General features: G+C 37.1%; 2 protein-coding genes and 2 long non-coding RNA genes across 4 annotated transcripts; all 4 read right to left on the bottom strand.

The window, feature by feature from the left end:
- Positions 1-394: 394 nt before the first annotated feature.
- On the bottom strand, positions 395-1,793 carry LOC311291801 (cystatin-like protein). The gene is made up of 4 exons (XM_084411080.1): positions 1,528-1,793; positions 1,240-1,344; positions 1,062-1,127; positions 395-971 (listed from the first exon to the last, which is right to left on the bottom strand). The coding sequence occupies exons 1-4, from the start codon at positions 1,699-1,701 to the stop codon at positions 843-845; spliced, it is 474 nt and encodes a 157-aa protein (XP_084267206.1). The 5' UTR covers positions 1,702-1,793; the 3' UTR covers positions 395-842.
- A 933-nt stretch (positions 1,794-2,726) lies between these two features.
- On the bottom strand, positions 2,727-3,944 carry LOC311291804. The gene is made up of 4 exons (XR_014627611.1): positions 3,736-3,944; positions 3,467-3,571; positions 3,261-3,326; positions 2,727-3,143 (listed from the first exon to the last, which is right to left on the bottom strand). It is a non-coding gene; the product is annotated as an uncharacterized lncRNA (long non-coding RNA).
- A 6,879-nt stretch (positions 3,945-10,823) lies between these two features.
- LOC311291800 (cystatin-like protein) lies at positions 10,824-12,123 on the bottom strand. Its single transcript, XM_084411079.1, has 4 exons — positions 11,901-12,123; positions 11,610-11,714; positions 11,432-11,497; positions 10,824-11,341 (listed from the first exon to the last, which is right to left on the bottom strand). The coding sequence occupies exons 1-4, from the start codon at positions 12,072-12,074 to the stop codon at positions 11,213-11,215; spliced, it is 474 nt and encodes a 157-aa protein (XP_084267205.1). The 5' UTR covers positions 12,075-12,123; the 3' UTR covers positions 10,824-11,212.
- Positions 12,124-13,098: 975 nt separating this feature from the next.
- LOC311291805 lies at positions 13,099-14,318 on the bottom strand. Its single transcript, XR_014627612.1, has 4 exons — positions 14,110-14,318; positions 13,841-13,945; positions 13,633-13,698; positions 13,099-13,515 (listed from the first exon to the last, which is right to left on the bottom strand). It is a non-coding gene; the product is annotated as an uncharacterized lncRNA (long non-coding RNA).
- Between the last annotated feature and the right edge of the window lie 326 nt (positions 14,319-14,644).

The following is a 14,644-nucleotide window of genomic DNA, read 5'->3' as shown; positions in this document are numbered from 1 at the left end:
GAATATGCTTTAATCATGAACGGGAGGATCTCAGACCACTTTCAGGAAGAATCCCCTCGACAAAAAGTGTATAACAGTTTTTATAGAATAGGAGCATGAAAAAGGTGACATGATTTATTACATAATTTTTCTTCAATATGATTAGTTCTTTATAAGTATAATTCAGCAAACCCTTTCTGTTACTAGGTAAAAGCAAATCTGGATTATTTGATTCCTTCAGCTTGTTACTCAAGTCATAAGGTTATATATTTAGACAGCTGTCAAGTTTTGTTTCCCCCTTTTGTTACATATTCAGACACACTTTGGCATAAGTGTTGGGGATATTTAGTTTTCAAAAGCATATATATGTTAATCCTGAAAGGATTAAAAGGAATGTTAGTTATTAGTTATTATCTGACAAATGAAAACCGAAATAACTTAATAACAGTGTCACACTGCAGGACATCTGTTTACAGATCTTTTCAAGATTATATTAAACTCAGTGCCAATAAATTGTCTAAAGATCAAGATTTATAACATTTTATTCATGGAAACCTGGGGACAATTTTACAAGGTCTTCTTTTAAGAATATTTAGACATTTTTAAACAATTATTAATTTGACTTGTATGTTATTCAACACAGGACGTTCTAATGTAGATGACTGTATTTTCCATATTTAACTCAAAATTACATCATGACAACTGAAACCGGGCAATTGAGCAAAAATGCACAGTAATCTTCATAATACAATTTTAGATAAAGAAACTTGGTCTGAGAGGTCAATTTTATAGGTTACATTTCATTAGTATTTTATTTATTTTTTTAAATCATATGGCCAGTTGCAAAAAAGATTTTTTATTTCTCAGATGCATCCCAGACATCCAGTTTTTTGCTCATTTTCTGCTTTTCGTGCAATCGGATGTCCGTGCCCAAGAAGATGACTCCTTGATGTGGGTGGGGGAGTCAAACATTCGGATACAGTTTTTTTAATCTGCAATGCGAACAGTTAAAACCTATTAGTGCAGGAATGTCTTGACAACAAATGGTTCATGATGGTGAATAAAGGAGGTCTGTGATGTACCTTGTCTGTTTCTCTGAGAAGTAAACAGGACATGGATCCACGACAGTCAACACAAGAAACTTGAGGCTGAGAAAAATACAATAGAGCTGTGTGAAACTGTAAGCTTTTTTAAAATATATTCTACATTGACTCCTATAGGCATTTTGACTATTAAGATCCTGAGTGAGTAGAGACTTACTGTTGCCTTATCTTGGATCTTACAGTCTTCCCGATGGACACTCGGTTTCGTCTTGTCACATGAGGTGGATTTTAATATCACATGAAGCATGCGCTTGTCATCATACTGTCATATAGAGGAAAGAGAAAGGTAAAGCATAAAGATGACAATCTTACATGTAGATGTTTAACTTTTTATCAAGCACTTTAAGGCAGATGCATAAGCACAGAAAACATAATCAAAACAGACAAATTACAGTACAATTATTAATTTATAGTAAAATTCTAAAATATGAATTAAATAACTTACAGGTTCTAAAATCAAGGCAAAATCAAGGTGTTTGGCTCCATATTTCTCATTGGCTTCTTGTATTGCCCTGTCAATGATGTTTGTCTCATGTTGGCTTAGTTGATGATATTCTTTGTTTCCATCTGTTGACTCCAGCAGTAGCAGAGCGCTAAGCAGTAACAGTAAACCTCTCATCTTGCACAGTAACTGATGTTCTGCACTGTTAGACTGATCTTAGTCAGAACCAGTCACTAGTGTCACGTCTACAGACCACATCAGCTGTGATTGGTCTACTCTGTAACCAGAGGCCCTCCCCAATATGATGAAATAAGACAGGGTTTCTGCAGGTTTTATGAAGAGAAATTTAAGACTCCTTTTTAAAAGACCCTTTTCAGACCAAGTCAGGAAATTTCAAAGAATTAATCCAAGGACACACTGTCAGTAAGTTTTCAAACATACTTTGGTCATAAAAAACTTGAAGCTCAATAAAACCCCTTTAATTTTCTTATTAGAACATTCTGATTCGTCAATCTAAATGTCTTTAGATTAGCCAATATAATATAAAGACCAGCATGACTCCAACCCAATTTATAAGGTGGTGAACCATTATAAACTAAATGTCTAAAACTAACATTGCAAATACTCTTTGGGACAAACTTTTCCCCAATTTAATATTTCAAAGGCGCAATGTACAGAAAAGATGCAACCGCATGCATGTTTATCAAGTTCCTCTACGCCAGGTTACTGACAGTTATTAAATCTGGTGCAGAAATTTTTTTATGGAACCTGAGAAAATCCCTCATGCAAGATTTAATGCAATGAAGTATTTAAGACTTTCTGCTCTGATTTAAGACATTTTAAAGGCCTTGATTCACAAAAAGGTGAATTTAGACCTCAGATTTATGCTAATTAATGCTCATGTTCACTACTTGTGTTTCTGCTTTCAAAGTACAAATGGAAAGTTTACACATCTCCTGATAAAACATGCAATGTTTGATTTGAACTCAAAACAGCATTACGCAAATATAAACTTTGACTCATGGCTGCATTTAGATCCACTCCATACCTTGTTTATTTCACTTTAACCATAATTCCAGCTCCTCCTATTCTCCTATTTCTTGTGACAAAGCACAAGAAAACCACCAGTAAAAAATCTCCATGTTTTGGTGCATTTCAACAAAAGCTTCCATACAATTTCATAAAGAGAAAAGACCCAAGTGTTATATTTATAGAATTTATTGTTCTGGCATTTGAAACCAAGAGCATCATAACAGACTATTGACAATATTTTAAACAATAAGAGGGGGGCAAAAACAACAAAAAACTGAATTTGAACAACATCTGATTGGTGGAATGGGGAGTAAACCAATGGACCAAAAAAAGGAGGGAGGGGGGCATCCAGTCATTCACATTAAAGTACAGCAACAATAAAAAAAATATTCATGAGCATTTCCTTGCCTGTCCCAAGAAGGGATCATTAATAATATTAATATCAACATCGATAAAAAATAATTACAAGTTATAAAGAGAAGCCAGTACCACTGGGAAGAGTGGGTGGCGGCTGCTTCTGCTTCCCCAAGAAGATGACTCCTTGATGTGGGTGGGGGAGGCAAACATGCGGATAAAGTTTCTTTAATCTGCAGTGAGAACAGTTAAAACCTATTAGTGCAGGAATATCTTATACAATAAATAGGTTGGATCATGATGGTGAATAAAGGTCTTTGTCCCCAATATGTGACTAATATGTGATGTACCTTGTCTTTTTCTCTGAGACGTAAACAGGACATGGATCCATCACAGTCAACACAAGAAACTTGAGGCTGAGAAAAATACAATAGAGCTGTGTGAAACTGTAAGCTTTTTTTTTTTTTAAAAAACGTTTTTTTTTAAAGTGTATTCTACAATGACTACTACAGGCATTTAGACTATCAAAATCCTTCTGTGAGAGTGAGCTACTTACTCTTGCCTTATCTTGGATTTTACAGTCTTTCCGATGGACATTTGGTGTTGTCTTGTCACATGAGGTGGGTTTTAATATCACATGAACCATGCGACTGTAAGAATCCTGTCATATAGGGGAGCGATACATGTAAAGCATATGACAACCTTAAATGTAGGAGATGTTTAAATATTTTTACCAAGCACTTTAAGGCAGATGCATAAGCACAGAAAACAAACACAAATTACAGCATCTTGATAAAGGTTTAACATTTGAATTAAATAACTTACAGCTTCTAAAATGAAGGCAAAATCAAGGTGTTTGGTTTTTCCATATTTCTCATTGGCTTCTTGTATTGCCGTGTCAATAATGTTTTTCTCATGTTGGTTTAGTTGATTATATTTGTTTCCATCTGTTGACTCCAGCAGTAGCAGAGCGCTAAGCAGTAACAGTAAACCTCTCATCTTGCACAGTAACTGATGTTCTGCACTGTTAGACTGATCTTAGTCAGAACCAGTCACTGGTGTCACGTCTACAGACCACAACAGCTGTGATTGGTCTACTTTGTAACCAGAGGCTCTCCCCAATATGATGAAATAAGACAGGGTTTCTGCAGGTTTTATGAAGAGAAATTTAAGACTCCTTTTTAAAAGACCCTTTTCAGACCAAGTCAGGAAATTTTAAAGAATAAATCAAAGGACACACTATGTCAGTAAGTTTTCAAACATACTTTGGTCATAAAAACTTGCAGCTCAATAAAACCCCTTTAATTTTCTTATTAGAACATTCTGATTCGTCAATCTAATGTCTTTAGATTAGCCAATATAATATAAAGACCAGCATGACTCCAACCCAACTTATAAGGTGGTGAAACATTATAAACTAAATGAGACTCCTAGATTTTTTGCATGACTGTGTATATAGTCGAGTCCCAAAATAGATAAATAGCCCTGGATAAGATGCAGTAGGCATTTTTGAGGAAAAGTACTTCAAGTGTTGTTTCTATATGATTTTTAGGTGCTGAATCCATTTCTGCCGTATAACAAGTTGTAAACATCACTGTTTTGGCATAAACAATAAAAACAAAATGGCTGCCAAATTTTTTTTTAATTTAATGCATTTATTGCAGTTTAAACATTAAACATTATAACTAAACTATGCATTCTCAGAATATTTAAACATGTAAACAATGAAAAAACAACATTAACATGAAAGGGACAGTTTTTAATGGCTGCTGGAATTATGCCAAGGTACCAAGGTACACTGGGAAGCATATATCAGTGGAAATTTGCAATTATGCCCAGCCCGAAGGGGGGAACTTGGAATACACATGACCCCAGGGGGCTGCATATTGAGAATCACTGGGGCGTCCAGCCGCAGGTGGAATATTTCAAACCCAGGGGTGGCAAGGTGGCTTGCCGAGGGAAAGATACATGCTCAGAGAGGCTTACAGTGGACTACACACGTGGGGGTCGCCCAGAGGCCGTGTTAGGTGTCGCCCAGCCTGCAGCTCTACAGATGTCTGTTAGCGAGGCGCCATGCGCTAGAGCCCAAGAGGATGCCACACTCCGGGTGGAGTGGGCCGTCACACCAAGGGGGCATGGTCGACCTTGCTGCTGGTAAGCCAAAGCAATGGCGTCAGGGTCTTTCAGTTGACGAAGAGGTTCCACTTCAACGCATAGGCATGTCTCGTGGACGATGCTCTAGCGGAAGTGATGGTAGCCACCACCGCTGGTGGTAGGGCACTCAAACCTCCCTCGTCCCATCCAGGAACCACACATGGAGATTTCAAAGATCGGGACGAGGGTGCCATAGGGTGCCCCGTCACTGAGAAAGCAGGTTCTTTCTCAGAGGAATTGGCCAGGGAGGTGCTGTCGCGAGGAGTACTAGTTCTTGGAACCAGGTGCGGTTGTGCCAATACGGGGCAACCAAAATTACCTGCTCCTCGTCCTCCCTGATCTTGCGCAAAGTCTGCTCACTGGGGGAAACGCATACTTGCAGAGGCCCCGCGGCCAGCTGTGCGCCAGTGCATCCGTGCAGAGCGTGCCCTCGGTCAGAGAATAAAACAGGTCGCAGTGGGACGAGTCGTGGGAGGCAAACAGATCTACCTGTGCGTCCCCGAACTGATCCCAAATCAGCTGAACCGACGGGGGATGGAGTCTCCATTCTCCAGCGAGAGGCCGAAACCGAGACAGATCGGCTGCACGGTTCAGGTCTCCCGGGATATAAATGGCTCGAAGCGACCTCAGATGCTTCTGACTCCATATGAGGAGGTGGCGGGCGAGTTGCGACATACAACGGGAGCGCAGACCACCTTGTCGGTTGATGTACGCTACTGTGGCGGTATTGTCTGATCGGACTAATACGTGCTGACCCCTGAGCAACGCACAGAAGCGGTTCAGGGTGAGACGTACAGCCTGCAACTCGAGGCAATTGACATGCCAAAGGCGCTGGGGTCTTGTCCAGGAGCCCACGGCAGCATGTCCATTGCACATGGTGCCCCAGCCCATTGTGGAGGCATCTGTTGATATAACAACATGCCAGGAAACTCGTTCTATATAACGAGGTTCGTCCACGGGGTGAAGGTCTGACGGCAGGTCGAAGTCACTGGGACTCGGAGCGTGCCGTGTTGCCATGCCCACCTCGGGACTTGATCATCAAGCGGTCTCATATGAAGCAAACCGAGCGACGTTACTGCGGCTGCGGATGCCATATGCCCCAGGAGCCTCTGAAATAGTTTCAGTGGAACCGCACTCTTGCCCTCGAACTGACGAAGGCAAGTTAGCAGTGACTACGCGCGCTCGCTCGTAAGCTGCGCGCACATGGCGACCGAGTCGATTTCCATACCGAGAAAAGAGATCCTCTGCACGGAGCAGAGTTTGCTCTTCTCCCAGTTGACCCGAAGGCCCAGACAAGCTAGGTGCCGGAGCACTAGGTCCTTATGTTCGCAAACCTTGTCTCGAGAGTGAGCTAGGATCAGCCAGTCGTCGAGAGGAACAAGGGCTGCCTCGACAACCTTCGTGAAGACGCGAGGAGACAGGGCTAGCCCGAAAGGGAGAACCACGTATTGGTATGCCTGCCCCTCAAATGATATATATATACTGGTATGCCTCATTTGCATATGTAAACATGACATTTCAGAAAACTTGTAATACAAAAAATGTCTGTCTCTATGTAAGTGAAAAACTGGAAAGGTTTTATGGTGATATCTATAACTTAAAAATTTTACCCTATCCACCTGCAGTGTTTCGGCTGTGAATAATGCACCTATTGTTTCAATAACAATTACAAGAAAATGGGACCCTTATTTCAGTGTTATACGGTGGATCCTTATTCAGGAGACATTGAACTTTCTAAAAATGTGGTATAACAACTTTTCCTCAAAAATGCCTACAGGGTTACACAATCTTGAAGATTCGGACCTGACTAATAACAGAAAGGGAAACGAAACTAGACAGCTGAAGTATCAATGCTATCTGCAAATGCAAATCTGTCTATCTATCCATCCATCCATCCATCCATCTATATCTTTTTTGTTATCTCTTTATATTTCACTACTTCAGTTTTATTTAAAAAGTTGCAAAGATCCACGTTTCTTCTCATTTGTTATATTATTAGCATCACAGATGTTCTCTGTCACACTTTTTATATGCATTCAAAATATGATACCTTTCTACATTCTCTAAAGGTTGCCATACAATAAATGCAAGGCTGCAAAAAAGAAAACACTGTACAAAGATTTGAGCAGAGGCCTATTATATAGGCCTAGTTTTTAGGGTGTATTAACAAATGGTCTTTAAAGCCAAAGTCTCTCCAGTGTTGATCCTGTGAATCATTGGTAACACTTTACAATACGGGTGCACTAATATGGATTAATTCATGCTTAACTAATGCCCAAATAATCACGTGTTAATGTATGACTCATAAAGAACTAAACCATTAATTAATGATCACTGCATCAGTAACTAATAACAAATTTAATATATTAAGTAATATATGAATTGTTATTAATTAAATGCGTCATAATGAATTAATTTCTTAATAACATATTTTATCAACTAAAAGTGTAAATTAATGTGTTAATTACCACATCTGGTCAAAGCAATGTACTTCAACTTCCAGTTGTCTGCTTTAATTAATCATTAACATAATGTTATGACTTTACTTGTTGAGGCACATAACTTAACTAATTGTTAAGTAATATGCCATTTATGGGTTTTGACAGTTTGCACATGCAGTGAATGTAATGTCAAAGAATGTGTTTGAAGGATGGGTAAGTTGGGCTGCACACAAATATCAGCACACCAGAATCTGAACTCCTGACCGCTGTTACACTGTGTTTAAACTGGACGAGACTAGCTGTCTACACTGGACATGACAGACCATTGCAAGTCCATTTGTCCTTCGTAACAGAACTAGCACAAGAGCTCGGAGAATGTCAGAAATAGAATGTGGCATCAGTTTACTGTCGGGGTTTTGTCGTGTAGCGTCGCGTCGCATCGCATCCAGTGTAGTTTCACTGACTATAGTGGACGCTCTATTGTCTTTGTCCAGTCTAGACACATATGAAATATGCCGCATGTTCTCATGTGTACCACGACCTCAAGCTTAACCTGACATATTCCTGTGCCATGAACAACAAGGTTCATCGGACTCAGTGAAATCTTGGTTGTAGATGGTTGGAAATTGAAATCCATGGCTTAGTGTGGATGTCAAAACCAAAATGGCATATTACTTAACAATTAGTTAATAGTCATGTGCCTCAACAAGTAAAGTCATAACATAATGATACATTTGCAAATCATTAGATAATGATTAATTAAAGCAGACAATTCGAAGTTGAAGTACATGACTTCAACCCATTGTGGTAATTAACGCATTAATTTACACTATTAGTTAATAAAATATGTTTTTAAGGAAATAATACATAGACACATTTAATTAATAACAATTCATATATTACTTAATCTATTAATCATTTAGAATCTTTATTAGTTGCTGGTGCAGTAATCATTAATTACATACATAAAAACTTAATAAGAATTATTTTGACGACCAGTGGACTTGAATTGTTCTTGTTACTTGTGTAAAAGGGTCACAAGGGGTTAAATTATATTATAAATAGTTTTCTCAATTGCTTTTGCACCTTTTTCGAAACAATTTTAACATTCTTTAAACTGTAAGCTCAATGGTCACAAATGTTTGCTGGAACATCAGAACTCTATTGCATGTCTGCAAAATGTAGTTACTCACCCAAAACACATGCTTCATGTGTCATGTAAATTGGCCAGTGCCACCAAAATGAAGTCTTTCTGTCATCATGTGAACCAAACTGGTCAAAATGTTTAGATGTTTTTTCACCATGGAAATATTTGTTAAATACAAATTGCATGTGGTTTCTACTGACTGTTTTCTACAGTATACAAGAATGTCAGTTTTGTCTAGCCGAATGTTCTTGTGTATCACGCTGAGCTTTTCAGATACAGATTTCAGCAGTAGGTAAAAATTTACTAGAAAAAGTCATTACTGTAGTACACACAAAGAAAATGGACATTTGGTCACACTTTACCTTAGGTGTCCTTATCTACTATTTTCTAACAGAAAAAAGTACAGTGAACTTATTGTGCTCATACTGTATTGAAAAACACTTTTGCTGCTATTGAGATGGGATACGGGTAAGGTTAGGGACAGGCTTGGTAATTCTAGATTTAATTAGCTGTAATAACATGCAAGTTTAAAAAAAAAATAGTACAATGTACACAATAAGTGCATTGTGTCAATTTATTCATTTAAATGTTAGTACATAGTAAAGACACCTATATAAAGTGGGACTGAACTTTTTATTTATACAGCACATATTTGTAGAAATATAGTACATGTAAACTGAAAATTCACAGTTGCTTGTTGCACATATAGCCTACTGTATGCTTCCAAACTTGATTGGTAATATTGTTATTTCTATTTCATTACAATGGCAGATTTGCCAATTCAGCACATTTTATGTCATAGGTATTTATGAAATATACATGCATGTCTGACAGATTTTGATAATTGAATGGATCATTTTGCATGTGAAGGCTCACACGATGAAAGAATGTTTAGAAGTTGTGAAGAGTTTGACAGTTTCACTCAGAATCAACTCATCAGATTTGATCAACAAGCCCTGTGCATTTAGTGCCAAAACACGTCATTTGCTTAAATCAATAAGAAATCCAAATCTGATGTGAACAAGAAACTAATTGCTCAGAGACTTTATTGTTTTGATAAAAAAAAAAGTCTCATTTGAGAATTTAGCCAAAGCGATAAAGAACAACTGTAAAATACAGCAACTTATTATAGAAATAAACGCGTAGTAGTTACATATGGTTGTGAAAGGTACGCTATAACCAATTCCATTGTTGTTTTTTACTTTTAATAACCTTCTTGAGTTCACTAGTTCATTTCAACTGGCATGCAGTGTGATAAATACATTTTTGTAAAAGGGGTAAACATTCCCTGTAACTTCTTAGTTAATATAAAGAATGTATGCAGAATAACAGTTTGAAAAAAGTAGCTTTAAATGGAGTTTCATATGATACTGTACACAAGTATCAGACATTGTCATTCAGATGTGACATTGAGATGCCATTTTATAGCTTTAAAGCTGTGGTAGAAATCCCCTATACACCTGATTGACAAATGTATGCTCTACTAGCCGTCTCTACTTCAGCCTGTTGAGTCGGACAATGTTCCGTCCCTTATGAACATTATCATTTGGGAATAAGGTCTCTGGTGTTCCCCTTCAGCACTATCACTTGAGAATAGAAGTAAGATGCACAACAGTAATCAGACAGACTCCAGACAATGCCATTGAATATGCTTTAATCATGGCCGGGAGGATCTCAGACCACTTTCAGGAAGAATCCCCTCGACAAAAAGTGTATAACAGTTTTTATAGAATAGGAGCATGAAAAAGGTGACATGATTTATTACATAATTTTTCTTCAATATGATTAGTTCTTTATAAGTATAATTCAGCAAACCCTTTCTGTTACTAGGTAAAAGCAAATCTGGATTATTTGATTCCTTCAGCTTGTTACTCAAGTCATAAGGTTATATATTTAGACAGCTGTCAAGTTTTGTTTCCCCCTTTTGTTACATATTCAGACACACTTTGGCATAAGTGTTGGGATATTTAGTTTTCAAAAGCATATATATGTTAATCCTGAAAGGATTAAAAGGAATGTTAGTTATGATTCATTTAAAAAAAAAATTAAATCCTTAAAGCCAAGTTAGCATCTGACCTTCAAGTCCCTTAATATAATTTGTATTGATTTAAAACACAAATGAAAACCGAAATAACTAAATAACAGTGTCACACTGCAGGACATCTGTTTACAGATCTTTTCAAGATTATATTAAACTCAGTGCCAATAAATTGTCTAAAGATCAAGATTTATAACATTTTATTCATGGAAACCTGGGGACAATTTTACAAGGTCTTCTTTTAAGAATATTTAGACATTTTTAAACAATTATTAATTTGACTTGTATGTTACTCAACACAGGACGTTCTAATGTAGATGACTGTATTTTCCATATTTAACTCAAAATTACATCATGACAACTGAAAACGGGCAATTGAGCAAAAATGCACAGTAATCTTCATAATACAATTTTAGATAAAGAAACTTGGTCTGAGAGGTCAATTTTATAGGTTACATTTCATTAGTATTTTATTTATTTTTTTAAATCATATGGCCAGTTGCAAAAAAGATTTTTTATTTCTCAGATGCATCCCAGACATCCAGTTTTTTGCTCATTTTCTGCTTTTCGTGCAATCGGATGTCCGTGCCCAAGAAGATGACTCCTTGATGTGGGTGGGGGAGTCAAACATTCGGATACAGTTTTTTTAATCTGCAATGCGAACAGTTAAAACCTATTAGTGCAGGAATGTCTTGACAACAAATGGTTCATGATGGTGAATAAAGGAGGTCTGTGATGTACCTTGTCTGTTTCTCTGAGAAGTAAACAGGTCATGGATCCACGACAGTCAACACAAGAAACTTGAGGCTGAGAAAAATACAATAGAGCTGTGTGAAACTGTAAGCTTTTTTAAAATATATTCTACATTGACTCCTATAGGCATTTTGACTATTAAGATCCTGAGTGAGTAGAGACTTACTGTTGCCTTATCTTGGATCTTACAGTCTTCCCGATGGACACTCGGTTTCGTCTTGTCACATGAGGTGGATTTTAATATCACATGAAGCATGCGCTTGTCATCATACTGTCATATAGAGGAAAGAGAAAGGTAAAGCATAAAGATGACAATCTTACATGTAGATGTTTAACTAATTTTTATCAAGCACTTTAAGGCAGATGCATAAGCACAGAAAACATAATCAAAACAGACAAATTACAGTACAATTATTAATTTATAGTAAAATTCTAAAATATGAATTAAATAACTTACAGGTTCTAAAATCAAGGCAAAATCAAGGTGTTTGGCTCCATATTTCTCATTGGCTTCTTGTATTGCCCTGTCAATGATGTTTGTCTCATGTTGGCTTAGTTGATGATATTCTTTGTTCCCGTCTGTTGACTCCAGCAGTAGCAGAGCGCTAAGCAGTAACAGTAAACCTCTCATCTTGCACAGTAACTGATGTTCTGCACTGTTAGACTGATCTTAGTCAGAACCAGTCACTAGTGTCACGTCTACAGACCACATCAGCTGTGATTGGTCTACTCTGTAACCAGAGGCCCTCCCCAATATGATGAAATAAGACAGGGTTTCTGCAGGTTTTATGAAGAGAAATTTAAGACTCCTTTTTAAAAGACCCTTTTCAGACCAAGTCAGGAAATTTCAAAGAATTAATCCAAGGACACACTGTCAGTAAGTTTTCAAACATACTTTGGTCATAAAAACTTGAAGCTCAATAAAACCCCTTTGATTTTCTTATTAGAACATTCTGATTCGTCAATCTAAATGTCTTTAGATTAGCCAATATAATATAAAGACCAGCATGACTCCAACCCAATTTATAAGGTGGTGAACCATTATAAACTAAATGTCTAAAACTAGCATTGCAAATACTCTTTGGGACAAACTTTTCCCCAATTTAATATTTCAAAGGCGCAATGTACAGAAAAGATGCAACCGCATGCATGTTTATCAAGTTCCTCTACGCCAGGTTACTGACAGTTATTAAATCTGGTGCAGAAATTTTTTTATGGAACCTGAGAAAATCCCTCATGCAAGATTTAATGCAATGAAGTATTTAAGACTTTCTGCTCTGATTTAAGACATTTTAAAGGCCTTGATTCACAAAAAGGTGAATTTAGACCTCAGATTTATGCTACTTAATGCTCATGTTCACTACTTGTGTTTCTGCTTTCAAAGTACAAATGGAAAGTTTACACATCTCCTGATAAAACATGCAATGTTTGATTTGAACTCAAAACAGCATTACGCAAATATAAACTTTGGCTCATGGCTGCATTTAGATCCACTCCATACCTTGTTTATTTCACTTTAACCATAATTCCAGCTCCTCCTATTCTCCTATTTCTTGTGACAAAGCACAAGAAAACCACCAGTAAAAAATCTCCATGTTTTGGTGCATTTCAACAAAAGCTTCCATACAATTTCATAAAGAGAAAAGACCCAAGTGTTATATTTATAGAATTTATTGTTCTGGCATTTGAAACCAAGAGCATCATAACAGACTATTGACAATATTTTAAACAATAAGAGGGGGGCAAAAACAACAAAAAACTGAATTTGAACAACATCTGATTGGTGGAATGGGGAGTAAACCAATGGACCAAAAAAAGGAGGGAGGGGGGCATCCAGTCATTCACATTAAAGTACAGCAACAATAAAAAAAATATTCATGAGCATTTCCTTGCCTGTCCCAAGAAGGGATCATTAATAATATTAATATCAACATCGATAAAAAATAATTACAAGTTATAAAGAGAAGCCAGTACCACTGGGAAGAGTGGGTGGCGGCTGCTTCTGCTTCCCCAAGAAGATGACTCCTTGATGTGGGTGGGGGAGGCAAACATGCGGATAAAGTTTCTTTAATCTGCAGTGAGAACAGTTAAAACCTATTAGTGCAGGAATATCTTATACAATAAATAGGTTGGATCATGATGGTGAATAAAGGTCTTTGTCCCCAATATGTGACTAATATGTGATGTACCTTGTCTTTTTCTCTGAGACGTAAACAGGACATGGATCCATCACAGTCAACACAAGAAACTTGAGGCTGAGAAAAATACAATAGAGCTGTGTGAAACTGTAAGCTTTTTTTTTTTTTAAAAAACGTTTTTTTTTAAAGTGTATATTCTACAATGACTACTACAGGCATTTAGACTATCAAAATCCTTCTGTGAGAGTGAGCTACTTACTCTTGCCTTATCTTGGATTTTACAGTCTTTCCGATGGACATTTGGTGTTGTCTTGTCACATGAGGTGGGTTTTAATATCACATGAACCATGCGACTGTAAGAATCCTGTCATATAGGGGAGCGATACATGTAAAGCATATGACAACCTTAAATGTAGGAGATGTTTAAATATTTTTACCAAGCACTTTAAGGCAGATGCATAAGCACAGAAAACAAACACAAATTACAGCATCTTGATAAAGGTTTAACATTTGAATTAAATAACTTACAGCTTCTAAAATGAAGGCAAAATCAAGGTGTTTGGTTTTTCCATATTTCTCATTGGCTTCTTGTATTGCCGTGTCAATAATGTTTTTCTCATGTTGGTTTAGTTGATTATATTTGTTTCCATCTGTTGACTCCAGCAGTAGCAGAGCGCTAAGCAGTAACAGTAAACCTCTCATCTTGCACAGTAACTGATGTTCTGCACTGTTAGACTGATCTTAGTCAGAACCAGTCACTGGTGTCACGTCTACAGACCACAACAGCTGTGATTGGTCTACTTTGTAACCAGAGGCTCTCCCCAATATGATGAAATAAGACAGGGTTTCTGCAGGTTTTATGAAGAGAAATTTAAGACTCCTTTTTAAAAGACCCTTTTCAGACCAAGTCAGGAAATTTTAAAGAATAAATCAAAGGACACACTATGTCAGTAAGTTTTCAAACATACTTTGGTCATAAAAACTTGCAGCTCAATAAAACCCCTTTAATTTTCTTATTAGAACATTCTGATTCGTCAATCTAATGTCTTTAGATTAGCCAATA

Source organism: Rutilus rutilus (assembly GCF_951802725.1).
Source record: "Rutilus rutilus genome assembly, chromosome: 6".
Taxonomy (NCBI): Eukaryota; Metazoa; Chordata; class Actinopteri; order Cypriniformes; family Leuciscidae; genus Rutilus; species Rutilus rutilus.
The sequence above is the reverse complement of the archived record's forward strand: the minus strand, read 5'-3'. Positions and strand labels throughout refer to the sequence as shown.

What these genes read in the sequence shown, in the direction of transcription:
- LOC311291801 (XM_084411080.1), bottom strand. Translation starts at nt 1,701, where the DNA reads ATGAGAGGTTTACTGTTACTGCTTAGCGCTCTGCTACTGCTGGAGTCA. An exon ending in TTGCCTTGATTTTAGAACCT is followed by an intron (nt 1,345 to 1,527) that starts GTAAGTTATTTA and finishes TCTATATGACAG; the next exon opens with TATGATGACAAGCGCATGCT. An exon ending in TTCTCAGAGAAACAGACAAG is followed by an intron (nt 972 to 1,061) that starts GTACATCACAGA and finishes TTCGCATTGCAG; the next exon opens with ATTAAAAAAACTGTATCCGA.
- LOC311291800 (XM_084411079.1), bottom strand. Translation starts at nt 12,074, where the DNA reads ATGAGAGGTTTACTGTTACTGCTTAGCGCTCTGCTACTGCTGGAGTCA. An exon ending in TTGCCTTGATTTTAGAACCT is followed by an intron (nt 11,715 to 11,900) that starts GTAAGTTATTTA and finishes TCTATATGACAG; the next exon opens with TATGATGACAAGCGCATGCT. An exon ending in AGATCCAAGATAAGGCAACA is followed by an intron (nt 11,498 to 11,609) that starts GTAAGTCTCTAC and finishes TATTTTTCTCAG; the next exon opens with CCTCAAGTTTCTTGTGTTGA.